This window comes from Carassius gibelio, chromosome A23 (assembly GCF_023724105.1).
Source record: "Carassius gibelio isolate Cgi1373 ecotype wild population from Czech Republic chromosome A23, carGib1.2-hapl.c, whole genome shotgun sequence".
NCBI classification, from domain to species: Eukaryota; Metazoa; Chordata; class Actinopteri; order Cypriniformes; family Cyprinidae; genus Carassius; species Carassius gibelio.
In genome coordinates this window covers 24,280,605-24,308,172 of record NC_068393.1, presented here as the reverse complement: position 1 = coordinate 24,308,172, position 27,568 = coordinate 24,280,605, and the positions used below count along the sequence as shown (strand labels likewise).

Below are 27,568 nucleotides of genomic sequence, written 5' to 3'. Positions count from 1 at the left end.
GGGGACATGCCTTTTTAAAGCAGCTAGAGCCAAGCTGAAAACAGTTTTAGGTTGCCAATGGTTTTGTTATGACAGTAATCTGTTAAGATTTTAATTTAAAGCATATTTTTGCACAACCAGATTTTTAACCTACATATGAGTACAAATATTAATTTCATCACCTTTCAGGACATATAAACACACATACACTGATGTCTAAATCATACCTACATATTGGTACAAGATTATCATACTGATTAAAAAAAAAACTGTTTTGCTGTGAAGAACAGAGTTTTACTGGAGACAACTCAATAAAACAATTTTCACAAGTGGCCATTGCAAGCTGTCCATTTGATCTGCATTTCTTAGTTCTAAACATGCTGAAATAAACCACCCTCTAAAAAATCTATTTGTTTTGCAGAAATTGTGCTTATCCATACACTCACTAAAGAAGAAACAAAGGGCAACCTATAACATGAAGTAAAGATCTACTACCAAATTCACAAGAATGGTTTTATTGCTGTAGCAACAAGCAACATTTATTATAAAACTGCATCTTAAATCGCAGACACAAACAAGCATGTGAAAACATTCAGTGTTGTTTTTACATTTTTTTGCTAAACTCAAAGAGGCAATTATAAAGCCTTAAATTCATTTATTGATTTAAATTGATTTAAAAGGATAATTTAAAACTATGACTGTTTTTCAGTGCCTCAGGTTCAGCCAACAGGCATGAGACACAGTTCATCATCCCAGGAACTCGACAGCGGAGTATGATTTATTATGAAACAGCATCCCAATTGTAGAAACAAATTATAAAAAAAACAACATGTGAAAACATTGAATGTTACGCAATGGAACTGGCGTCCCGGGAACTGATGCCTTAACAAAATTTTGGGTAAAACTTTATAATAATGTTCAGTTATAAGTCATTTATAAATGATTAGATAATGATGAACTAATAATTTACAAAACATTCTATACACTCACAAGTTATTAAATAATATGCTAACGATTTACAAATCTGTCATAGGTTATCTTAAAAAAATTGCATCATGAATTAATCAAAGAGATCCTTACAAACTGGTAAAAGGGATGGTTCACACAAAGAAGAAAATTCTGTCACCATTTACTCACGCTCATGCCATTCCAAACCTGTATGAGTTGCTTTCTTATGTTAAACATTACCCGCAATCTTCAAAATATCTTCATGTTTAACATAAGAAAGCAACTCATACAGGTTTGGAACGACATGAGCGTGAATAAATGATGACAGAATTTTCTTCTTTGTGTGAACTATCCCTTTAATAGTTACTAGTTCAGTTACTAGTTAATACAGAATCAATTGATTATAAATCATTGAAATGTCAACTTTGTACTATTATCTCACAGCATTAAAATACTCCATGTGTGTCAGAGAAGACATCTGTCTAACCCTCACCAGTGAGCACTTACATTGTAGTACACACTACAAAGTGTTCAGAACCTGTATGTAAACACATTAATAAATCATTTACAAAGCTTTCTGTGTCCCCTAATCTAAAGTGTACACTACTCATCAGTTGTAAACGTTTTACTCATCATTTGTAGATCGTTCACCCTGGAGTGCATACACACACAACCAGTAACCAGCAGGTTTGCAAAACATTTACAACTGATGAGTAGTGTACACTTTAGATTAGGGGACGCAGAAAGCTTTGTAAATGATTTATTAATGTGTTTACATACAGGTTCTGAACACTTTGTAGTGTGTACTACAATGTAAGTGCTCACTGGTGAGGGTTAGACAGATGTCTTCTCTGACACACATGGAGTACTTTAATGCTGTGATAAGTGATAAATAATATATTAGCTAATAACTTCTTAGCCCTTTACTAAGGATCTGTTTTATTATTTTAAGATGCTATTTTTTCAGATAACTTACCAAAAGATTTTTAAATCTTAACATTGTGAACGTTAAGTCGTTTTGTAAATTATTAGTTCCTCATTATAACTAAATCACTTATACATTACTTACAACTGAACATTATTATAAAGTGTTACCCAAATTTTTGTTTTTAACAATTCTTGCTTAAAATCAAAGAGGACTTCATAAAGCCTTAACTTCAAATTGATTTAACAGCGTATAAATGTATAAAAAAAAAAAAAAAAATCGGTCCTACCGACTCTGTTGTCTTTTCAATGCAGTAATTCTGTTATTAATATAAAACTTAATAGCAGACCAGTCTCTGTTTTTCAGTGCTTCAGGCTCAGCTAACAGGCATGAGACACAGTCCGTCTTCCCAGGAACTCGACAGCTGCGTATGAAATGCATCAAATGCTTTTCAACTGCCCCAACCTCTTCTTCCGACCACTTCTTTTTGACACTGACTTTTGTGCCTAAAAAAAAAAATTAGGATTTACATTTAATAAGGCAAATCAGTCAAAGCCAGAGAAAACAAAAACCCATAAAACAGTGTTCTGAGTCCTGAGCTACACACACACACACTGATGTCTAAATCACACCTACATATTGGGACCATGTTGAAGACTGAGTCCTGAGCTACACACACACACACTGATGTCTAAATCACACCTACATATTGGGACCATGTTGAAGACTGAGTCCTGAGCTACACACACACACACTGATGTCTAAATCACACCTACATATTGGGACCATGTTGAAGACTGAGTCCTGAGCTACACACACACACACACTGATATCTAAATCACACCTACATATTGGGACCATGTTGAAGACTGAGTCCTGAGCTACACACACACACACTGATGTCTAAATCACACCTACATATTGGGACCATGTTGAAGACTGAGTCCTGAGCTACACACACACACACTGATGTCTAAATCACACCTACATATTGGGACCATGTTGAAGACTGAGTCCTGAGCTACACACACACACACACTGATATCTAAATCACACCTACATATTGGGACCATGTTGAAGACTGAGTCCTGAGCTACACACACACACACACTGATGTCTAAATCACACCTACATATTGGGACCATGTTGAAGACTGAGTCCTGAGCTACACACACACACACACTGATATCTAAATCACACCTACATATTGGGACCATGTTGAAAACTGAGTCCTGAGCTACACGCGCACACACACACACACACACTGATGTCTAAATCACACCTACATATTGGGACCATGTTGAAGACTGAGTCCTGAGCTACACACACACACACTGATGTCTAAATCACACCTACATATTGGGACCATGTTGAAGACTGAGTCCTGAGCTACACGCGCACACACACACACACACACACTGATGTCTAAATCACACCTAAATATTGGGACCATGTTGAAGACTGAGTCCTGAGCTACACACACACACACTGATGTCTAAATCACACCTACGTATTGGGACCATGTTGAAGACTGAGTCCTGAGCTACACACACACACACTGATGTCTAAATCACACCTACATATTGGGACCATGTTGAAGACTGAGTCCTGAGCTACACACACACACACACTGATGTCTAAATCACACCTACATATTGGGACCATGTTGAAAACTGAGTCCTGAGCTACACGCGCACACACACACACACACACTGATGTCTAAATCACACCTAAATATTGGGACCATGTTGAAGACTGAGTCCTGAGCTACACACACACACACACACTGATGTCTAAATCACACCTACATATTGGGACCATGTTGAAAACTGAGTCCTGAGCTACACGCGCACACACACACACACACACTGATGTCTAAATCACACCTACATATTGGGACCATGTTGAAGACTGAGTCCTGAGCTACACACACACACACTGATGTCTAAATCACACCTACATATTGGGACCATGTTGAAGACTGAGTCCTGAGCTACACACACACATTAGCCGCGTTTCCACTGGCGAGCTTAAAGCGGGCGTGCTAGTGCGTGCCAGTGCCAGTCGCGTTTCCACTGTCACTTCCGGGGCTTGATCGTGCCTCGCCGGGGCTTCCTCTGGGCCAACGGCCAGGGTTTTTTGGCCCGACGAAAACCTTGGGCCAAAGCGGGCCAGCTGGGGCTAGAGGAGGGGTTATGAACAAAGAGGAGTTTCTCACAACATTACACACTAACTAAAGTTTAAAACATGGGAACACGAAGAATGGGACCTTTAAAAGATTCAGAGAAAGCATTTAATTCCTAGAAAGTAATTGCAACAAAGCTTGGTGTCGGTGACCCAGAGTTATGCAAAAATTGATGTAGAGAAACACCCGAGAAAAGTTTTCCAAAGCCATGAAAAGAATCAAAGGAAAGAGTAAAGATATAAGGTAGCAAGTACCAAATACAAGTGTTTCGAATAAATGTTACACCATACTTCTTTCTGCTGCTGCTGTTCTTTCAATATGCACATTTAAAGGGTATACAATAAATGAAATGCCAAACGAACATACAATAATAAACCTTTTTATCAAAAGTAAATCATGACACCACATAAAATATAAAAAGGTGTTACGATTTATCCAGTTTAGGGCTGAAACGATTCCTCGAGTAAATTGAGTAACTCGATTACAAAAAATGATCGAGGCAAATTCCTCTGCCTCGAAGCCTCTTTTAATTTATTTTAAATCTCACGTCAGGTTCTTTGGCAATGATTTTTTTTAATGTGACAATGCGATTACATCACCCACAAAGCGGAAGGAGACACAAGCGCTGCGTCCGGAATCGCACACTGCAATGAGTCAGCAGTGTTTTGATTTGAGGGTGCAGGAAAACGTAAAGAGAACGTCGTGGCGTGTGTCCATTGCAAGATAAAGCTGGCATACCACAACTAGGGCCCTATGACTTCCGCGATGCAGGAAACGCGGAGGGAATCGCGGAATCCAGTAATAAAAACTAATTTTACAGTTTAACGCAGTATGGCAAGGAATTTGCCAAATTTTGAATGAATTCATCAAAAATAGGTCATTGCACTTACATCAAATCACGATATGGACTAATATCTGTAAATATTAAGCCGGAATAGTCTGTTTAAATATGAATCCTGCATGTTCTGTGTTAATGAATTGAGCAGAAGCGCGTCTTCATTCATTAAACACACGGAAGAGCGCATGAAGCTCGCGGTGAATTCAGCATCTGCTGTCTCTCTAAATAAGACGTGAACACATGAACAACATCTCCAGAACTGCTCTGACAGTCATTTCATGAGCATTTGACCGTTTGATTTGAGTAAAACTAGCGTCACATCACATACACAGAACTGTAAAGGTACGCCAACCCGTCGAAATAAAAGTGCGGTTAAAGACTGTTGTTCAGCAGAATGTACATAGCCTACTACTAAAAAAAAAATAAATAAAAAAAATAATAAAAATAAAACATTTTTTTTTTTTAAGTTTTAAATCACACAACATTTCTTCCATGTTTTTTTTTATTATAGTAAATCCCCTTTGTTTACCAAAAAGTTAAGTAAATTTTCAATAATTAAAAGATAAATTAAATGAATGTTTTATGTGCATCTCAGAAAATGCTTTATTTAAAACCCCAACTGAATGGCACTTAAATGCACTTAATTCATCTGTCAACTTTATTGTCATTGTTCACAGTACAAGTACAGACAGAGAAATAATGGGTAATAATTAAATGTTATTTTTTGATGTAATGCATTCTATGCATTTAAAAAATACAAATATTTTTTTTTCTAAAAAAGGAAACTTAGTTGTTCATTTTAAGAGACCCAGGAGTCTTATTTTCTCGTGCATAATTAATATTACACTTTAATTAAGCAAAAACACATTTTATCCAATTACTCGATTAATCGATTGAATTTTTGGTAGAATACTCGATTACTAAAATATTCGATAGCTACAGCCCTAATCCAGTTTAATAAAATAAATTAACACTAATAAAATGAAGTAACATACCGACTCCAATATTTTTTTTTCCACATCATGCTAAAGTTTTTAGACTACGAGACATTCATGCTTCCCATAAAGGACTGATTATGGAAATGGAATGGTTCTTTGGTATTGCAAATATGATACCTGACTCTCAACTGCTGCTAATCTTTATTCTTTTGTCTATAATATTCTGACCATTGGTGCCTGTCCTAGATTGCCTACACTTCTTCATTTCATAGTTGTTGTGTTTATGGGATATGCGTGAGCATCACAACACGTTTACATTAGTCGACACCCCGCCTAGAGCAGCGCGACACACTTTTACATTAGTCTACACCCCGCCTCCATCAGCGTGACACACGTTTACATTAGTCTACATCCCACCTAGAGCAGCGCGACACACTTTTACATTAGTCTACACCCCGCCTCCATCAGCGTGACACACGTTTACATTAGTCTACATCCCACCTACATCAGCACGACACACATTTACATTAGACTACACCCCACCTCCAGCAGCGTGACAAACGTTTACATTAGTCTACACCCTTCATCCATCAGCACAACACACATTTACATTAGTCTACACCCTTCATCCATCAGCACGACACACATTTACATTAGTCTACACCCCACCTCCATCAGCGCAACACACGTTTACATTAGTCTACACCCTTCATCCATCAGCACAACACACATTTACATTAGTCTACACCCTTCATCCATCAGCACGACACACATTTACATTAGTCTACACCCCACCTCCATCAGCGCGACACACGTTTACGTTAGTCTACACCCTTCATCCATCAGCACAACACACATTTACATTAGTCTACACCCTTCATCCATCAGCACGACACACATTTACATTAGTCTACACCCCACCTCCATCAGCGCGACACACGTTTACATTAGTCTACACCCTTCATCCATCAGCACAACACACATTTACATTAGTCTACACCCTTCATCCATCAGCACGACACACATTTACATTAGTCTACACCCCACCTCCATCAGCGCGACACACGTTTACGTTAGTCTACACCCTTCATCCATCAGCACAACACACATTTACATTAGTCTACACCCTTCATCCATCAGCACGACACACATTTACATTAGTCTACACCCCACCTCCATCAGCGCGACACACGTTTACATTAGTCTACACCCTTCATCCATCAGCACAACACACATTTACATTAGTCTACACCCTTCATCCATCAGCACGACACACATTTACATTAGTCTACACCCCACCTCCATCAGCGCGACACACGTTTACATTAGTCTACACCCTTCATCCATCAGCACAACACACATTTACATTAGTCTACACCCTTCATCCATCAGCACGACACACATTTACATTAGTCTACACCCTTCATCCAGCAGCGCGACACACGTTTACATTAGTCTACACCCCACCTCCATCAGCGCAACACACATTTACATTAGTCTACACCCCACCTCCATCAGCGCGACACACGTTTACATTAGTCTACACCCCACCTCCATCAGCGCGACACACGTTTACATTAGTCTACACCCCACCTCCATCAGCGCGACACACGTTTACATTAGTCTACACCCCACCTCCATCAGCGCGACACACGTTTACATTAGTCTACACCCCACCTCCATCAGCGCGACACACGTTTACATTAGTCTACACCCCACCTCCATCAGCGCGACACGTTTACATTAGACTACACCCCACCTCCAGCAGCGCGACACGTTTACATTAGACTACACCCCACCTCCAGCAGCGCGACACACATTTACATTAGACTACACCCCACCTCCAGCAGCGCGACACACATTTACATTAGTCTACACCCCACCTCCATCAGCGCGACACACGTTTACATTAGTCTACACCCTTCATCCATCAGCACGACACACATTTACATTAGTCTACACCCCACCTCCATCAGCGCGACACACATTTACATTAGTCTACACCCCACCTCCATCAGCGCGACACACGTTTACATTAGTCTACACCCTTCATCCATCAGCACGACACACATTTACATTAGTCTACACCCTTCATCCATCAGCACGACACACATTTACATTAGTCTACACCCCACCTCCATCAGCGTGACACACGTTTACATTAGACTACACCCCACCTCCATCAGCACAGCACACATTTACATTAGTCTACACCCCACCTCCATCAGCGCAAAACACATTTACATTAGTCTACACCACACCTCCATCAGCGTGACACACATTTACATTAGTCTACACCCCACCTCCAGCAGCGCGACACACATTTACATTAGACTACACCCTTCATCCATCAGCATGACACACATTTACATTAGTCTACACCCCACCTCCAGCAGCGCGACACACATTTACATTAGACTACACCCCACCTCCATCAGCGCGACACACATTTACATTAGTCTACACCCCACCTCCAGCAGCGCGACACACATTTACATTAGTCTACACCCCACCTCCAGCAGCACGACACACATTTACATTAGTCTACACCCCACCTCCAGCAGCGTGACACACGTTTACATTAGTCTACACCCTTCATCCATCAGTGCGAAACACATTAACATTAGTCTACACCCTGCCTCCAGTATGTTTAAAATAAAAAAATAAATTAAAAAAAACGTTTTAAACTGCATGTTGTGTATTTGTCTGACTGAAAGAACAGGAGCTGTTTTCGTTGTTTACCATTTACATGCAATTCCCCGTTTTAACAAACTTTCAAGACTTCAAAAAGTTTATGACTGACAAACCTCTAAAGACAAATTTATAGTTGTCTTTGTAGAGAAATATGCAGCTTTGGAGCTACTGCTGTGATGCTGTACAAACGCTTCCAGTTTGAATACTCTGTAGCTGCAGTGACACTGTAGTTATGCTCACGCGCCGCTCACGCATGCAGTGTGAAGCTACACACAAACACACCGATGTCTAAATCACACCTACATAAGCCCCTTTCACATGCACGTTGGACCCGGAAAATTGTCGGAACATTGCTGGGTCGCCTTCTGTGTGAAAGCAATCACGTCCTGGGATTGATTCCGGCATTAAACCCGGGTCGGGGACCTAGTAACATTGCCGGGTTCAATCCCGGGACGAGCGATGTGTGAACAAAAGCCAGATCTAATGCCGTGTTGTAGTGATGATGCACGTTATCGTGTGACTCTTTTACCAGGTGTTTTGAAGGAAGATCAACGTTCGGACGAAAAAATATGTGCAAACTGTAATGAAGCAGAGATCAGTTAGTTCCTCACTTGCCGCGCTGACGCCGAGATCGTTCGCTTGCTTCAGTGAAAGTATAACATGCCTAACGTTTTTGACTCGTACATTACACGTCACGCCCTGATGTCACGTGTCGTTACAGGGCCTTTACGGGTTGTGTCTGAAAGCACGCACATATCCCAGGTAATCACTGGCAGTGTGAAAGTGCAAAATCTAGTGACCCGTGAACAATTGCCAGAACACTTTACCCGTGTATTTGCCGGAATGGCAGTGTAAAAGGGGCTATATTGGGACCATGTTGAAGACTGAGTCCTGAGCTACACACACACACACACTGATGTCTAAATCACACCTACGTATTGGGACCATGTTGAAGACTGAGTCCTGAGCTACACACACACACACTGATGTCTAAATCACACCTACGTATTGGGACCATGTTGAAGACTGAGTCCTGAGCTACACACACACACACTGATGTCTAAATCACACCTACGTATTGGGACCATGTTGAAGACTGAGTCCTGAGCTACACACACACACACATTGATGTCTAAATCACACCTACATATTGGGACCATGTTGAAGACTGAGTCCTGAGCTACACACACACACACACTGATATCTAAATCACACCTACATATTGGGACCATGTTGAAGACTGAGTCCTGAGCTACACACACACACACTGATGTCTAAATCACACCTACATATTGGGACCATGTTGAAGACTGAGTCCTGAGCTACACACACACACACACTGATGTCTAAATCACACCTACATATTGGGACCATGTTGAAGACTGAGTCCTGAGCTACACACACACACACACTGATGTCTAAATCACACCTACATATTGGGACCATGTTGAAGACTGAGTCCTGAGCTACACACACACACACACTGATGTCTAAATCACACCTACATATTGGGACCATGTTGAAGACTGAGTCCTGAGCTACACGCGCACACACACACTGATGTCTAAATCACACCTAAATATTGGGACCATGTTGAAGACTGAGTCCTGAGCTACACACACACACACACTGATGTCTAAATCACACCTACATATTGGGACCATGTTGAAGACTGAGTCCTGAGCTACACACACACACACTGATATCTAAATCACACCTACATATTGGGACCATGTTGAAGACTGAGTCCTGAGCTACACACACACACACTGATGTCTAAATCACACCTACATATTGGGACCATGTTGAAGACTGAGTCCTGAGCTACACACACACACACACTGATGTCTAAATCACACCTACATATTGGGACCATGTTGAAGACTGAGTCCTGAGCTACACACACACACACTGATGTCTAAATCACACCTACATATTGGGACCATGTTGAAGACTGAGTCCTGAGCTACACACACACACACTGATGTCTAAATCACACCTACATATTGGGACCATGTTGAAGACTGAGTCCTGAGCTACACACACACACACACTGATGTCTAAATCACACCTACGTATTGGGACCACATGTCCTAAACTAATCTCCTAATAAAACATGGTTACCTTGTTTGAGATTGGCATCGTCCAGGTCTACCATGGAGGAGGATTTTGGTCTACGAACAAGTGATTTCTGGGAGCCTATGATGAAGCATTTTTTTAATCAATTAATTAATTCTTTACATGAATAATAAGTACATGCCAATGCTTTATTGTACTACTTTGAAAGGCTATGTTAATTCTCTTAATTTTGCTCTCTTTGCTATCTTTACAATACATGTGGTATTCTTATGACTTTAAGCTAAAGGGTTACTCCACCCCAAAATAAAAATTGTCAATAATTACTTACCCCCATGTCGTTCCAAACCCGTAAAAGCTTCGTTCATCTTCAGAACACAATTTAAGATATTCTGGATGAAAACCGGGAGGCTTGTGACTGTCCCATAGACTGCCATGTAAATAACTATGTCAAGGTCCAGAAAAGTATGAAAAACATTGCCAGAATAGTCCATCTGGGGTCATTATTTTTGTTTTCTTAGTGTACAAAAAGTATTCTCGTCACTTCATAAAGTTACGGTTGAACCACTGATGGCAGATGGACCACTCTGACAATGCTTTTCATACTTTCCTGGACCATGAAAGTGTAATTTACTTGGCAGTCTATGCTACAGTCACAAGCCTCCTTATCCAAAATATCTTAAAATTGTGTTCCGAAGACAAAACTAAGCTTTAATGGGTTTGAAACAACATTGGGGTTTTTCTTTGAAGAAACTTTAAGTCCCTCGTCTTGACGTCCCTCGTCTTGCAGGTTGCCTGCTGATTGTGGAAAAAAAAAGCAACTATCTAAAGTACAGCACAGTTACTCATGCAATTGCTGAAATGTACACTTCCTATCCAGCGGAATTATCCAGAGTAATGGAGTAGAGGCAGAGCTGGAGGAATAATAATGTATAGAATTTGAATAAACGTATGTACCATTCACATGATCCTCATACTCTTGTCTTCTGCAGCTTAAAGTTTGCGGTTCTGCCTCATCACTGGAACTGTTGCTCGACACATCCATTTCATCTAATTAGGACAAAAGCATAAAGTTGTTGAATGCCACTATCACACCATTTCTACTTCATTTTCTCTCAATGTGGCCCATTACAAAAATCTGTGAAGCTAAACTTGTACTAGATTGCTTCTGTATTAAAATTAGGGATGCACCAATCATGATTTTTCATGGCCGATTCCGATACCGATTTTTTTTTTTACAAGTAAACTGGCCGTTTCTGATTTCCGATTGTTTAGTTTTTTTTTTGAGCAACAAACAATAAAAGAAGGAAAGTGTGCATAAACAAGATTTTATTTAGTATTTAATAGGCCAAACTGGCTTTTGGCTATTGAAAACAACCGTAACCATCTGAAATAATGGAAGTAACTGCACAGTAAGTACAGTAGCCTACATTCAATACAAACATAGATGGTACAGACATCAGCATTTAGCTTTTGTTTCTGAATTGGGTTGAAACTACAGAGAACTGGCCTTAAATTAAAAGATTAACTGTAACCATGTGAAATTAAAGGCAACAACTACATAGTTCTACAATCCAAACAATACAAAAGTGTTCCTGTGGCTCAAGTGGTAGAGCATTGCATTAGCAGCGCAAGGTTGTGGGTTTGATTTCCAGGGAATCTGAATGCACTGTATGTCGCTTTGGAAAAATGCGTCTGCTAAATGCATATATACATCAAATAAGTGGTTTCTTAATCAGCATTCATTATTTGTTTTAGTTTTTAAATTTGGTTTTGAATAAAAGGTCTTTACCAGTGAGACTAAATAAAAGTGTACTATATAAATAAATTATTCCAAAATCAAATAATGTTGGTGCGAATAAACCAAAGATGCAAAGTGTTTCATTCATCAACAAATAAAAAAAAAAATAGGGTAATGATTCACATCTATATTTTTTTACTTGAGCCAATGAAGTTAAAAAGTTAAAAAATATAGATGTGAATCATTACCCTAAAATTTTTTAATTGGATGAATGAAACACTTTTTTTCAGTGTGCTACAGCAGGTGATTTTAAAATCAAATTAAGTCGATGTAATTTTAAGGTAAAAAAAAAAAAAAAAAATCCTTAACAGAACTGACGTTTACTTCTGGCTTCAACGTGTATGCAAGTTCTACTTTACAAAACAAACAAAAAAAGCATTTCAGTTTTTTCACGGTTTAGTCTGTTTCGTTTCTCATCCAACACGCGCAAAGTTGTGCTGAACAAAAAAGTGCTGAACGGCTGCCCGTATCCTGCGCACAGATTTCGAAAAACTTCCACACAAATGACATGATAGCGAATGATTACAATGTAGTCTGTGCACATGGGCACACTTCCTTATAAATTGGCGAAAAAAAGACCAAAAACAGTCCGGTTCTGATTTATGGCTGGTCAACCGGTGCATCCCTAAATTAAATACCCAATGTTTGATATTTTAGGAAATATTGACAACACTCCTAATACTCTACAGAATATAAATTATTGTGAAATACAATTAATCCTGATTACCGATTGTGTTGAATTGCATATTACACAATTATATTTACCTTGTGGATCTATTGTTATACCATCTAATCCTTTACCCTGGAGTTCGGGCAGTGCCCCTTTTTCCATTGCAATGAGGAGTTTACTAATCTTTGCAAGCTGTAGAGTGCTTTCAGGGAGGCGGTAGAACTCCCGATGAACTCTGATATCATGGCCAAGGAAGTTGGCCAGTTGATCCATCTCATTGTCTTTTAGGTTTAATACTGTGGACATTGTAGCTACTTGCTTACGCAGCTTTGTTGAGCAAAGGGCATCTGGATGCTTTGCTCCACTGGCTCGGGCATACTGGTGAATACAGTCTCCACCACGATAGTGAGACAGAGCACCTGGACGAGCAAACAAATGCTTGTTTTCAACAGGAACTTGACACCTTTCTCTCATGTTTACAAGGAGATCCATGGCCACAATCATATTAGGGGTCAGCAACACTGGTACCTTCCTCCCCCTTTTACCACGTATTTCCACCCTTTGGAAGTACCCACAAAGTTTTTTCTCAAAGTCACTGAGTCCCACAGCGATATCTTTGTGCATTGGTGCCTGGTCTCTAGACGTGTAAGATTGAATATTCATCCTGGAAACTTCACCCTCTCTTCGTCTATTAAAAATAATGATCTGTGTTAGCATGACTTTGCAAAGATTGGCAAAGTTTTTGTCATTTGGTTTTTCTTGAAGGGCATCCACATATTCCTGCTGTTTTGAGTTCAAAAATGAGTGCAGTGTTTTGACATCATCTGTAAATGGTAGAACTTGTGGCTTATTCCATTTAGCTTCTCCCAGAGTAGTCAGTGCAGCTGCAGACACTACCTCATTCCATTTGCTTTCATACAAACGTCTGAAATTTCGTGCAGACTCCGCAGCCGTGTCGCGTCCTGACATCAGTGCATTGCATTCCACAGAGTTGGCAATCTTCACCAAGCTGTGTCCAAGCTTCAGTGCCAGTGATGGAATCTTGTAGGTGTTTGCCTCCTCACTAAATCCTGCCACTGCTCTTACTGCTTTTATAACGTGAGGAAAGTTGCAGGGTTGGATGAAGTCCTCCATATTATGAATGGGTGTCAGTGATCTGGCAGTGATGAGCAACCTTGCTACTTCCCTCATTTTCTGCTTAATGTAGTAATTTCTTCCTGAATGTGACTTCAGCCTGTTGTACATCTGCTCCCCTAAAAGAAGAATGTATCGATCATTCCTGACAACATCTGAAACTTCATCATTCACCATCTCACAAGCAATGGTCCACAGACTTTTGCTAACATCCACTGGTGGAGGAAGGGTCAAGCTGTTGATTGACTGAACTCTCTTCTGCCCAATTGTGCGGTTTTCATTTTTGGGGTTCTGGGGGCATGTTCGGATGTGTCTCCATAGTGTCTTTCTGTTGTATAGACCCTGACAGTGGATACAGTGAGTGAAGTCATAGGTAGATTTTACTTCTTTGGGCCGTCTGCAAGCAACCATTTCCCCATTTCCGGCTTTTGAAACTGCAGCATTATGGGCAAAGTTCCCTCTACTTTTCAAAAGGCGTAGTCTCACTCTTCTTTCCTTTGACCTTTTATCGAAGCTGAATGCCTTAGCTACCTCAAGTTCATTGCGATGAACAAACTCCAAGTGCCGTGCAATTTTAGAGTATGGCTTCTGACAATAGGCACAATATTGTATCTTCTTGTATCTATTTTTTTGCATTTTAGTAGGCATCGGTGTCACAGATGTGGAACGGTGATAGGATGAGCTTGTACTATTGTCTGTTGTACTCTTAAACTCAACAGCACCTCCCTTTGCTGGCTCGACATGGCAGATATTTAGTTCTTCACTTTCACAACTGTTGTCTGATGAGCTACAGTCTGTACCAGGGACATAATCGTTGTCACTGTAGTCAGAAAAGGAGGATTCCTTACAAGATATCTGTGGGGAAAACATTATTGTATTACATGCCCCTATGAAGAATATTAAACATATGAATACTGAAAGCCATTTTGATGCCCCCACCAACAACAAAAAAACAGCACATACCTCAGATTCATTATTCTGCGAGTAATCAGTCATCCCTCTCTTAGTTTCAAGTGTTGACAGTTGTTCATAGCGTTGAGCACATCTGTCTTGATTTTCTTTCAGTCTGAAATTATTACTTAATTGGAGCTTGGTTAATGTACCACATGGCATTACTTGTTCAGTTGACTTTTTGCTCATGTTGGAAGGAAAACATATATCTTCCTCCAAAGGTATGTTCTCCTCATTGTGAGGGACTGCTTGGTTCACCTGTAAAGAGAGAACAGAATCCACAGTGAATTTATGTTTATTTCACACTGGTGAAACATCAGGACATCCACACACACACATACACACACACATGGCTAGTTTCACACCACATCAATGTCAGTACAGTGGACAGACTCTCATCACACACTCATGGAATCCTCAAACAACGTCACAGTTTAAAAATGAGGACAAACTATGAAACGTCTATAAAAAGACGGTGGGGGGGGGGGTGCCACGGTGGGCAAGTGACATAACCAGTGTTGCGGCTTAACAACAGTATCAATGTCAGCTCTGTCTATCACGGCAAGCCTATAATGCAGTTGCATAAAGTACAAGTCAAAACAGTGCTAAGATCGAGTAGGGATGATTGGCTGTACAGTGTTGAGTTCAGTGATTGGTGTTGCTATGGGCAACCAATGGTTGTCTCAATTTGGTTAGTGCTTTTTGCCATCGGTCCATGTGACAGGGGTTTAGTGCAAGAGATCTAACCTGAGAATGGTTCTCCATCATGTCAGAGGCTGTGGATGAATGGTCACTGTTGTGGTCGGTGGATTGACCACTATTTGAAGGCCTGGGTTCAGACAAATAACTCCCAATCTGATTCAATAAGAACATACACATTAGATCAAGGCAGAAACAAGCAATTACAAAGATATTCAACAGCAAATGGATCTGTAACTCTCGTTACAGTCATCGCTGTAACGTGCGAAAGCATACAAAACACATTCCATCTGATTCCACACCAATCATCCATAATTAAGACAAACACACTATATATATTTCACACTGGAGAAACATCAGGACATCCACACACACACACGGCAAGTTTCACAACACATCAATGTCAGTACAGTGGACAGACTCTCATCACACACTCATGGAATCCTCAAACAACGTCACAGTTTAAAAATGAGGACATCATTATGTTAAAAATAGGTCTATTAATCAATACTAAAATAGATTAGATTTGAATTCTACTGTGGATCTAAATGGATCAATATGCCCATTCAATATGACTTTTCATTTCAAATGCTGACGCGCGCTTTGTTTGTGAAGACTGCTCGTGCATGCAGCTGTGCGCAACCAAGTCTAATTGGGTTAATGCACTTGCGTATCAAAATGGTTTTGTGACGTAAAATTCATATAAACACAGTCAGTGATTAGGGTTGCCACCCGTCCCTTAAAATACAAAATCGTCCCGTATTTAAAGGTAAAATTATGCACCCCATATCAAAACAATATGGGACACGATATGTCCCGTATTTTACACAGGCCAACACATTTGAATAAATAAATAACTAGTTTGCACTGTTTACAATACTAAGAGCAATTATAAAGAAATGCATTTAAATAAAAGTAGGCTATTAGAAAAGCTCATTTGCATGTGATTTTGGCATCTTTGTTTCCATAGCGATGGAGTCTCCAGAACGCGCGCCTTTAAAGCCCTTTCACACGAGCGCAGCATGCGTTCAACAAACCTGCGCAGTTTAACACATCTAGAAGCTAACATCTGCCCTCTTAACACAAGACTCTCCAGATGGAGCGCTGAATGGGAAAGTTATCAATTTGTCTGTCAAGTAACTAATGATGAACGCAAGGTTTGCAGTGATGCATTTCAGTTGATCACGGTGGACTGTCTGAATTAAAGGGACAGTTCACCCAAAAAAGTTAAAAAGATTGTTTACACAACACGTTAACCTAAACCTGAAAATGTCTTTCTTCCGTTTAACATAAAAGAAAAAATGTAAATAATGTGGGTAACCAAACCGGTTCTGGTGCCCAATGTTTTTTTTTTGACATTTTCTTTTTTTTTTTTTACCTTACTTTGGAAGTTACAACCATCAGCTGTTTGATTGAGACACATTCTTCAAAGTATCTTTTGTGTTCAGCAGAAGAAAGAACTGTATGCAGGTTTAGAACAACCTGGGTAAATTATGACTAATTTCGTTTCTGTGTGAACCATACTATAAAAAAGTGACAGACACATCCGTGTTTCTGAAGGTATAGGCCTGCTGTTTTATTAACATTTGGATAGTCTGTTAATATAATATTCCATACATTATCAGAGCTTGGTAGACATAATTAATATATTTTTAGACATGATTACACGGATAAATTAATATTATAATTAAATGTTAGTTATTTATGTTTTGAAGCTATATTAGTTTAAAATTCTAAACATTAGGGTTGTGCCAATAAACGATAGAATCGTGTTTCGACGATAGTCAGAGATATCATCGTAAGCAGATTTCTCTGTCGATAATCAAGACGATATTAGGCTCATTCTCCTATTAATGTATTAATAACAATAATTAAAACCAAATTTATTTTTATTAGGTGGCCTATTATAATTCGGCTATCAAACTGCCCAGCTATTTCACTTCAGCACTGCGTTTCAGACACACACCTGCTTTTATACAGTCTATGACACACACACACGCGCACATGCAAAAGCGGATTAGAGCCTGTAACGTTAGTCACTGAAGAAGGTGTCCGCTTTGACTCGGATAACTCACTAAATCCATGAAATGAAAGAGAAAAAAAAAAACGAGGAGTTGGTGTCCGACACATTTAATGGCTGGTACACGGCAACGCGCTCTTCTCTTACATAAGAGCTTAACACTTTCTTGGCGTTACAAATAAAGTAAAGACAAATAATAACAAGACGGCAGAGGAAACTTATCATTCATAGTGGATCACACGTAGTCCTTCTCTTAAAGACTGATCACTTAACTTATAACACACACTATCTGGTGATGAGGTAGAAGGACTATGTGAGAAGCACTATGGATGATAAGTTTGCTCTGCCGCCATGTTGTTATTTTCATGCACACCGCACTATAATGTGATGCATGCAAAATACATAGTTTTGGCCGTTTCAGAGTCTGCATCCTCAAACAGATGCACATCGTCTGCAGATATAAGGTAATTCATTCAACTTTAACAAGTAATCTGAACGGCCTACATATGTGCACTCTTTTAAACGAGCCCTCACTGACTTAAATGCCACAGTTATGTTAGAATGCATCTCATTCTTGTTTCTGTGGTGGTGCGTTGGTCTCGTTATGAACGTGCGGTCCGGAGCGCTGTATGGCTGATGCAGCAGTTCAATTAAACTCGTCGATCTCACAGGCTGACGATATGACGATCTGAAAAATGGGCATATCGACCAAAACTACTTAACATACGACTGTTTTAATAATTATTTATTTTTTAATTTGTAATACTTTTTAAAATTACTTAATTGCTTATGTTAGGTTATGTAAATTTAAGGAATTTAAGATTCTCAAGTCAGTAAACTGATTAATTAATATGGGGGAAAAAGGGTAGATCAAGAATTATTCTCGAATTTGCTTGTGAGGTGACTAAAGATTCCCATTACTAATGCCTGTTACGCCTTATCAGAAGATCAAGAGCTGGACTTAAACCAAAAATGTCTACCTGTTCAGCTGGCTTGGGACAGTTTATTTTGTCAGAAAGGTGTGTACCCTCTTCTGATGGTATGTTCTCCTCATTGTGAGGGACTGCTTGGTTCACCTGTAAAGAGAGAACAGAATCCACAGTGAATTTATGTTTATTTCACACTGGTGAAACATCAGGACATCCACACACACACATACACACACACATGGCTAGTTTCACACCACATCAATGTCAGTACAGTGGACAGACTCTCATCACACACTCATGGAATCCTCAAACAACGTCACAGTTTAAAAATGAGGACAAACTATGAAACGTCTATAAAAAGACGGTGGGGGGGGGGGGGGGTGCCACGGTGGGCAAGTGACATAACCAGTGTTGCGGCTTAACAACAGTATCAATGTCAGCTCTGTCTATCACGGCAAGCCTATAATGCAGTTGCATAAAGTACAAGTCAAAACAGTGCTAAGATCGAGTAGGGATGATTGGCTGTACAGTGTTGAGTTCAGTGATTGGTGTTGCTATGGGCAACCAATGGTTGTCTCAATTTGGTTAGTGCTTTTTGCCATCGGTCCATGTGACAGGGGTTTAGTGCAAGAGATCTAACCTGAGAATGGTTCTCCATCATGTCAGAGGCTGTGGATGAATGGTCACTGTTGTGGTCGGTGGATTGACCACTATTTGAAGGCCTGGGTTCAGACAAATAACTCCCAATCTGATTCAATAAGAACATACACATTAGATCAAGGCAGAAACAAGCAATTACAAAGATATTCAACAGCAAATGGATCTGTAACTCTCGTTACAGTCATCGCTGTAACGTGCGAAAGCATACAAAACACATTCCATCTGATTCCACACCAATCATCCATAATTAAGACAAACACACTATATATATTTCACACTGGAGAAACATCAGGACATCCACACACACACACGGCAAGTTTCACAACACATCAATGTCAGTACAGTGGACAGACTCTCATCACACACTCATGGAATCCTCAAACAACGTCACAGTTTAAAAATGAGGACATCATTATGTTAAAAATAGGTCTATTAATCAATACTAAAATAGATTAGATTTGAATTCTACTGTGGATCTAAATGGATCAATATGCCCATTCAATATGACTTTTCATTTCAAATGCTGACGCGCGCTTTGTTTGTGAAGACTGCTCGTGCATGCAGCTGTGCGCAACCAAGTCTAATTGGGTTAATGCACTTGCGTATCAAAATGGTTTTGTGACGTAAAATTCATATAAACACAGTCAGTGATTAGGGTTGCCACCCGTCCCTTAAAATACAAAATCGTCCCGTATTTAAAGGTAAAATTATGCACCCCATATCAAAACAATATGGGACACGATATGTCCCGTATTTTACACAGGCCAACACATTTGAATAAATAAATAACTAGTTTGCACTGTTTACAATACTAAGAGCAATTATAAAGAAATGCATTTAAATAAAAGTAGGCTATTAGAAAAGCTCATTTGCATGTGATTTTGGCATCTTTGTTTCCATAGCGATGGAGTCTCCAGAACGCGCGCCTTTAAAGCCCTTTCACACGAGCGCAGCATGCGTTCAACAAACCTGCGCAGTTTAACACATCTAGAAGCTAACATCTGCCCTCTTAACACAAGACTCTCCAGATGGAGCGCTGAATGGGAAAGTTATCAATTTGTCTGTCAAGTAACTAATGATGAACGCAAGGTTTGCAGTGATGCATTTCAGTTGATCACGGTGGACTGTCTGAATTAAAGGGACAGTTCACCCAAAAAAGTTAAAAAGATTGTTTACACAACACGTTAACCTAAACCTGAAAATGTCTTTCTTCCGTTTAACATAAAAGAAAAAATGTAAATAATGTGGGTAACCAAACCGGTTCTGGTGCCCAATGTTTTTTTTTTGACATTTTCTTTTTTTTTTTTTACCTTACTTTGGAAGTTACAACCATCAGCTGTTTGATTGAGACACATTCTTCAAAGTATCTTTTGTGTTCAGCAGAAGAAAGAACTGTATGCAGGTTTAGAACAACCTGGGTAAATTATGACTAATTTCGTTTCTGTGTGAACCATACTATAAAAAAGTGACAGACACATCCGTGTTTCTGAAGGTATAGGCCTGCTGTTTTATTAACATTTGGATAGTCTGTTAATATAATATTCCATACATTATCAGAGCTTGGTAGACATAATTAATATATTTTTAGACATGATTACACGGATAAATTAATATTATAATTAAATGTTAGTTATTTATGTTTTGAAGCTATATTAGTTTAAAATTCTAAACATTAGGGTTGTGCCAATAAACGATAGAATCGTGTTTCGACGATAGTCAGAGATATCATCGTAAGCAGATTTCTCTGTCGATAATCAAGACGATATTAGGCTCATTCTCCTATTAATGTATTAATAACAATAATTAAAACCAAATTTATTTTTATTAGGTGGCCTATTATAATTCGGCTATCAAACTGCCCAGCTATTTCACTTCAGCACTGCGTTTCAGACACACACCTGCTTTTATACAGTCTATGACACACACACACGCGCACATGCAAAAGCGGATTAGAGCCTGTAACGTTAGTCACTGAAGAAGGTGTCCGCTTTGACTCGGATAACTCACTAAATCCATGAAATGAAAGAGAAAAAAAAAAACGAGGAGTTGGTGTCCGACACATTTAATGGCTGGTACACGGCAACGCGCTCTTCTCTTACATAAGAGCTTAACACTTTCTTGGCGTTACAAATAAAGTAAAGACAAATAATAACAAGACGGCAGAGGAAACTTATCATTCATAGTGGATCACACGTAGTCCTTCTCTTAAAGACTGATCACTTAACTTATAACACACACTATCTGGTGATGAGGTAGAAGGACTATGTGAGAAGCACTATGGATGATAAGTTTGCTCTGCCGCCATGTTGTTATTTTCATGCACACCGCACTATAATGTGATGCATGCAAAATACATAGTTTTGGCCGTTTCAGAGTCTGCATCCTCAAACAGATGCACATCGTCTGCAGATATAAGGTAATTCATTCAACTTTAACAAGTAATCTGAACGGCCTATATATGTGCACTCTTTTAAACGAGCCCTCACTGACTTAAATGCCACAGTTATGTTAGAATGCATCTCATTCTTGTTTCTGTGGTGGTGCGTTGGTCTCGTTATGAACGTGCGGTCCGGAGCGCTGTATGGCTGATGCAGCAGTTCAATTAAACTCGTCGATCTCACAGGCTGACGATATGACGATCTGAAAAATGGGCATATCGACCAAAACTACTTAACATACGACTGTTTTAATAATTATTTATTTTTTAATTTGTAATACTTTTTAAAATTACTTAATTGCTTATGTTAGGTTATGTAAATTTAAGGAATTTAAGATTCTCAAGTCAGTAAACTGATTAATTAATATGGGGGAAAAAGGGTAGATCAAGAATTATTCTCGAATTTGCTTGTGAGGTGACTAAAGATTCCCATTACTAATGCCTGTTACGCCTTATCAGAAGATCAAGAGCTGGACTTAAACCAAAAATGTCTACCTGTTCAGCTGGCTTGGGACAGTTTATTTTGTCAGAAAGGTGTGTACCCTCTTCTGATGGTATGTTCTCCTCATTGTGAGGGACTGCTTGGTTCACCTGTAAAGAGAGAACAGAATCCACAGTGAATTTATGTTTATTTCACACTGGTGAAACATCAGGACATCCACACACACACATACACACACACATGGCTAGTTTCACACCACATCAATGTCAGTACAGTGGACAGACTCTCATCACACACTCATGGAATCCTCAAACAACGTCACAGTTTAAAAATGAGGACAAACTATGAAACGTCTATAAAAAGACGGTGGGGGGGGGGGGGTGCCACGGTGGGCAAGTGACATAACCAGTGTTGCGGCTTAACAACAGTATCAATGTCAGCTCTGTCTATCACGGCAAGCCTATAATGCAGTTGCATAAAGTACAAGTCAAAACAGTGCTAAGATCGAGTAGGGATGATTGGCTGTACAGTGTTGAGTTCAGTGATTGGTGTTGCTATGGGCAACCAATGGTTGTCTCAATTTGGTTAGTGCTTTTTGCCATCGGTCCATGTGACAGGGGTTTAGTGCAAGAGATCTAACCTGAGAATGGTTCTCCATCATGTCAGAGGCTGTGGATGAATGGTCACTGTTGTGGTCGGTGGATTGACCACTATTTGAAGGCCTGGGTTCAGACAAATAACTCCCAATCTGATTCAATAAGAACATACACATTAGATCAAGGCAGAAACAAGCAATTACAAAGATATTCAACAGCAAATGGATCTGTAACTCTCGTTACAGTCATCGCTGTAACGTGCGAAAGCATACAAAACACATTCCATCTGATTCCACACCAATCATCCATAATTAAGACAAACACACTATATATATTTCACACTGGAGAAACATCAGGACATCCACACACACACACGGCAAGTTTCACAACACATCAATGTCAGTACAGTGGACAGACTCTCATCACACACTCATGGAATCCTCAAACAACGTCACAGTTTAAAAATGAGGACATCATTATGTTAAAAATAGGTCTATTAATCAATACTAAAATAGATTAGATTTGAATTCTACTGTGGATCTAAATGGATCAATATGCCCATGGCACCTTATCAGAAGATGAAGAGCTGGACTTAAACCAAAAATACCTGTTCAGCTGGCTTGGGACAGTTTATTTTGTCAGGAAAATGTGTACTGTCTTCTGATGGTATGTTCTCCTCATTGTGAGGGACTGCTTGGTTCAACTGTAAAGAGAGAACATGCTCTGAACATTTGAAGGCCATTTTGAACAAAAAAAAAAAGTGTGTATGACTGCACTGTGCAATGCTGTGTCAATACTGCATTATTTTTATTTAATAGACAGTCCAGAGATTGTTTACGTTGTTCTGTCCTGTTCATCAGGTAATAAAACGCAGAATGTCAATTAACACATAACTCCACAATACCAACACAAACTAAATAGAGACCTGATTACCTGAGTACGCCATGGCCAGTCTGAATCTCCATAGTTGTATGTTAATTCTTCTCCTGAAGCTATGGCCTTAACCGAAAACAAACACAGATGTGGTTTACCTTCAACACTAATTTTTTTCACTTTACAGTTAGGAGTCTTGTTATTATCGTTCACTAGTCTCCCAAGTGAACCATCTTCTTTTGAGGCATCAATGCTAAAATGGGAGAGAGAAAAAAAAAAACATGAAATTTGTTTCCAATAAGTCAAAAATAGTCTGAAAAAATGGTTCCCAAAACCTACCACCATTGCCTTCCATTCCAATCAAACTCAAACAAGAAGGTATTTTCTGTTTCATTGTATCTATTCTGTCTTGTTTGGCTCTCCTCTTGGGAAAGTAACTCTCCACGGTATTCAAGAATGAAGCATCCTTTGTCAATGGACATGCTAGCAAACACACCTCTACCTATGATAAAGACAGAGATGGCACGTCTTGAATATTAAGTGTCTCTGTAGAAATTAAGTTGTTCTTTATTCAATTGACCTAGCCTTTAAAGGGCATGCACACATTAATTACAGGACATGCAAACTTCCATAATCGGTTCAGTTTAAATTTATGTGAAAAGCTGCTCTGATTGAAGAAGCACTGAAATACGGTTACTAACCTTTATGAGAGTTAATGAATCTCTCCTCAAGGCATGGTTTGTCTTTGCCAGACAGAATGTGTGCAGTGGCATCCTCCACAGGACTAAATCGCTTCCGTTTAGACATGACATGCAGTAATACATTTAAATTCTGGAAAGGATAGTTAGAAAGCAAATTATCAAAAACTCAGTCACTAATATTTCAATCTTGATTGCATTACTTTCCAGTCAGCTTTACACTCACTTACCAACTTGATCATGCTTGCTAATTACACACGAAACATGTATTTCTCAAATAAAAAATTGACTAAAGAATACATATTAATCAAAATTTAGTAGGGTTATAAATGTTGAAAAAGGCATGCGGTTGTTCTGTCGACATTTTTGAGAATCGATTTTTCTCAAATTATCTGCAACTAGCGAGCATTAGGCCTGTCGCAATAATCAATAATATATCGACATAACTCACAATATCTACATGACCTCAAAACCGTCTGGTGACGCAATCCTTCGCCCAGTATGTTTATATGATAATGAGTGGCAGCACATCTCGCAGATCGCGCTGTGGTGTTGTGTTCTCCTTCAAACACACAGCGCCCTACAGAAGCTGAAGAACACGCCATCGTGTTTTCATGACAACTAACGTTACAGAACAAATCTAAATGCGCTCGATTTCAAAGCCGCAATCCACTGTTCTTGAGCAAGTTAATACGTCACAGCGCAAAATGGTGCACATAAAAAACCTGTTTTATTATCAGATCAGTCTCGCTGAGGCTCGTTCAGACACACATCTGCCCGCTAACTTAACTCAGCAATAGTGTGCACCTTTTCTCTTCTCTACTTGTAACGTACTTTGCGCTTTTTTATTAGTATTATTATTTTACAATGATTATTTACTCTTTATTTAAGTTTTTTTTTTCATTCAGTGTTTTTTTGACACCACTTATCAAAATAATTAAATGGTTGTTGTCTTTTTAAAGTGTATAACGTTATGCCTAATTTTATTATTATGCTTTTATATTATGATTAAATACTAAGTGGCACAAAATTGTCTTAAAATGACAATAATATTGTTTATGACAGGCCTAACGATTGGCTTCGGTCTAACGCTAATTTAGCTCACCTAAATAACGTTCGTTACTCGTCGTCTTCATACTATAGGCGAGCACCAGATGTAGTCATTTGCTGGTCTGTATATCTAGGTAGCTATCAATCATTTGTTTATTTGGTCAAAGTTTCACAATTTGAAAAGATAAGAGTTTATAAAACAAGCTAGTGAACTTACCTCTCTGACGATCTGTCTCCTCGCGCGAATGACGAACTCAACTCGTCACGGCTCCCGCCAAAAAAAATTTTTTCCCGGGTTAAATTACGTCACTCAACTTTTTCACAAATGAAATTATTTTTCCTTATAAAATATATTAAAAACGTTCCCGTCAGTTTTTTCCCCAACCCATACTCCATGTGAGTCTAGAACAGCAAACTTCACTGCAATTTGTATAATTATTCACCAGCATTACAAAATAAAATAAAAAACTCTAAAACTGTGTCGGCAACCATGTGCTTTAATATCAATGTTTTCTCCAATTAATGGACTTTTAATTACCAGAAATGCCTTATAATAATATTAATACATTTAATTAATTCATGACTGTTGATCAAATATGTATTCTACACGTGTGCATGGGCTAGTACTCCTAGCACTATAACTGATCTAATTGAGTAGTTACTATCACTTTATACTTCATGTAGCTTAAAGGCCTATTAAATAATTAGTTCACTTTAAAATGAAGATTAGCCCATTATTTACTCTCCCTCAAGTCATCCTAGGTGTATGTGACTTTCTTCTTCCAGACCAATACATTAAGAGTTATATTAATTAACACCATGATGTTTCTGAGCTTTATAATGGGAGTGAATTGCAATCAACAAGAAAGTCACATACACCTTGGATGACTTGAGGGAGAGTAAATAATGGGCTAATCTTCATTTTAAAGTGAACTACTCCTTCAAGGCCTGTTTGTGGGGCAAGTATGGTGCAGAGGCTTATCGTTAAGTAAGCATGTATAACCTGTAAGCATATCACTGAAGTAAAAAGTTTTTTACTTTTAAAAGTAGATTATTTTAAAAGTATGTGGACATCATCGGAGGGCCAGGTCAGGGCTGAAAAGAAGATCTGTATTATACTCAACTCATCTTCCGTTGATCTTCAGCTACAGTCTAAACATTATGTCTGGCTAATGGAATAAGGTATAATTCACTGTACGATTATTAAATTTCAGATCAATAGGTAGCAGGTTCAAACTTGCTAAGTGAAGACCAGGGAGATAGTGGTATGTTTCAGAAGAACACCCTACAGATTCTAAGTGTCTTGTTTGAAGGAAACCAGCTCTGCTCATCACCTGCAGTATCTCAACAGAGTAAAGTGTGCTGGTAGCAGACTTGTGTTTTGGGCTGTTTTTCAGCAGCAGGGACTGAAGGACTCGTCAGAGTAGTTGAAACACTCAGTGCAGCAAAATATACAGTATTGTTCAAAATAATAGCAGTACAATGTGACTAACCAGAATAATCAAGGTTTTTAGTATATTTTTTATTGCTACGTGGCAAACAAGTTACCAGTAGGTTCAGTAGATTGTCAGAAAACAAACAAGACCCAGCATTCATGATATGCACGCTCTTAAGGCTGTGCAATTGGGCAATTAGTTGAAAGGGGTGTGTTCAAAAAAATAGCAGTGTCTACCTTTGACTGTACAAACTCAAAACTATTTTGTACAAACATTTTTTTTTTCTGGGATTTAGCAATCCTGTGAATCACTAAACTAATATTTAGTTGTATGACCACAGTTTTTTAAAACTGCTTGACATCTGTGTGGCATGGAGTCAACCAACTTGTGGCACCTCTCAGCTGTTATTCCACTCCATGATTCTTTAACAACATTCCACAATTCATTCACATTTCTTGGTTTTGCTTCAGAAACAGCATTTTTGATATCACCCCACAAGTTCTCAATTGGATTAAGGTCTGGAGATTGGGCTGGCCACTCCATAACATTAATTTTGTTGGTTTGGAACCAAGACTTTGCCCGTTTACTA

General features: G+C 39.1%; 1 protein-coding gene across 9 annotated transcripts; it reads right to left on the bottom strand.

Moving 5' to 3' along the window:
• Positions 1-1,805: 1,805 nt before the first annotated feature.
• LOC127945125 (histone-lysine N-methyltransferase SETD5-like) lies at positions 1,806-26,238 on the bottom strand. Of its 9 annotated transcripts, XM_052541708.1 has the most exons (12): positions 25,761-26,238; positions 24,497-24,626; positions 24,135-24,297; positions 23,856-24,048; positions 23,530-23,625; positions 22,967-23,074; positions 22,380-22,475; positions 19,428-19,535; positions 18,839-18,934; positions 15,887-15,994; positions 15,152-15,397; positions 14,882-15,008 (listed from the first exon to the last, which is right to left on the bottom strand). In XM_052541708.1, exons 2-12 carry the CDS (start codon positions 24,600-24,602, stop codon positions 15,006-15,008), a joined length of 1,323 nt encoding a protein of 440 aa, XP_052397668.1. In that variant the 5' UTR covers positions 24,603-24,626; positions 25,761-26,238; the 3' UTR covers positions 14,882-15,005. The 9 variants fall into 9 exon arrangements, with proteins under 9 accessions (XP_052397666.1, XP_052397664.1, XP_052397670.1 ...); XM_052541707.1 differs by having other exon boundaries at positions 24,497-26,238; XM_052541710.1 differs by lacking the exons at positions 14,882-15,008; positions 15,152-15,397 and adding an exon at positions 2,158-2,358 and having other exon boundaries at positions 24,497-26,238.
• Between the last annotated feature and the right edge of the window lie 1,330 nt (positions 26,239-27,568).

Excerpts from the sequence above, each read along its gene's own strand:
- LOC127945125 (XM_052541706.1), bottom strand. Across the intron at positions 10,707-11,540 it reads GTATGAGGATCATGTGAATG|GCTCCCAGAAATCACTTGTT; the intron begins GTACATACGTTT and ends GCTTCATCATAG. Across the intron at positions 2,359-10,631 it reads CGATGCCAATCTCAAACAAG|GCACAAAAGTCAGTGTCAAA; the intron begins GTAACCATGTTT and ends TTTTTTTTTTAG.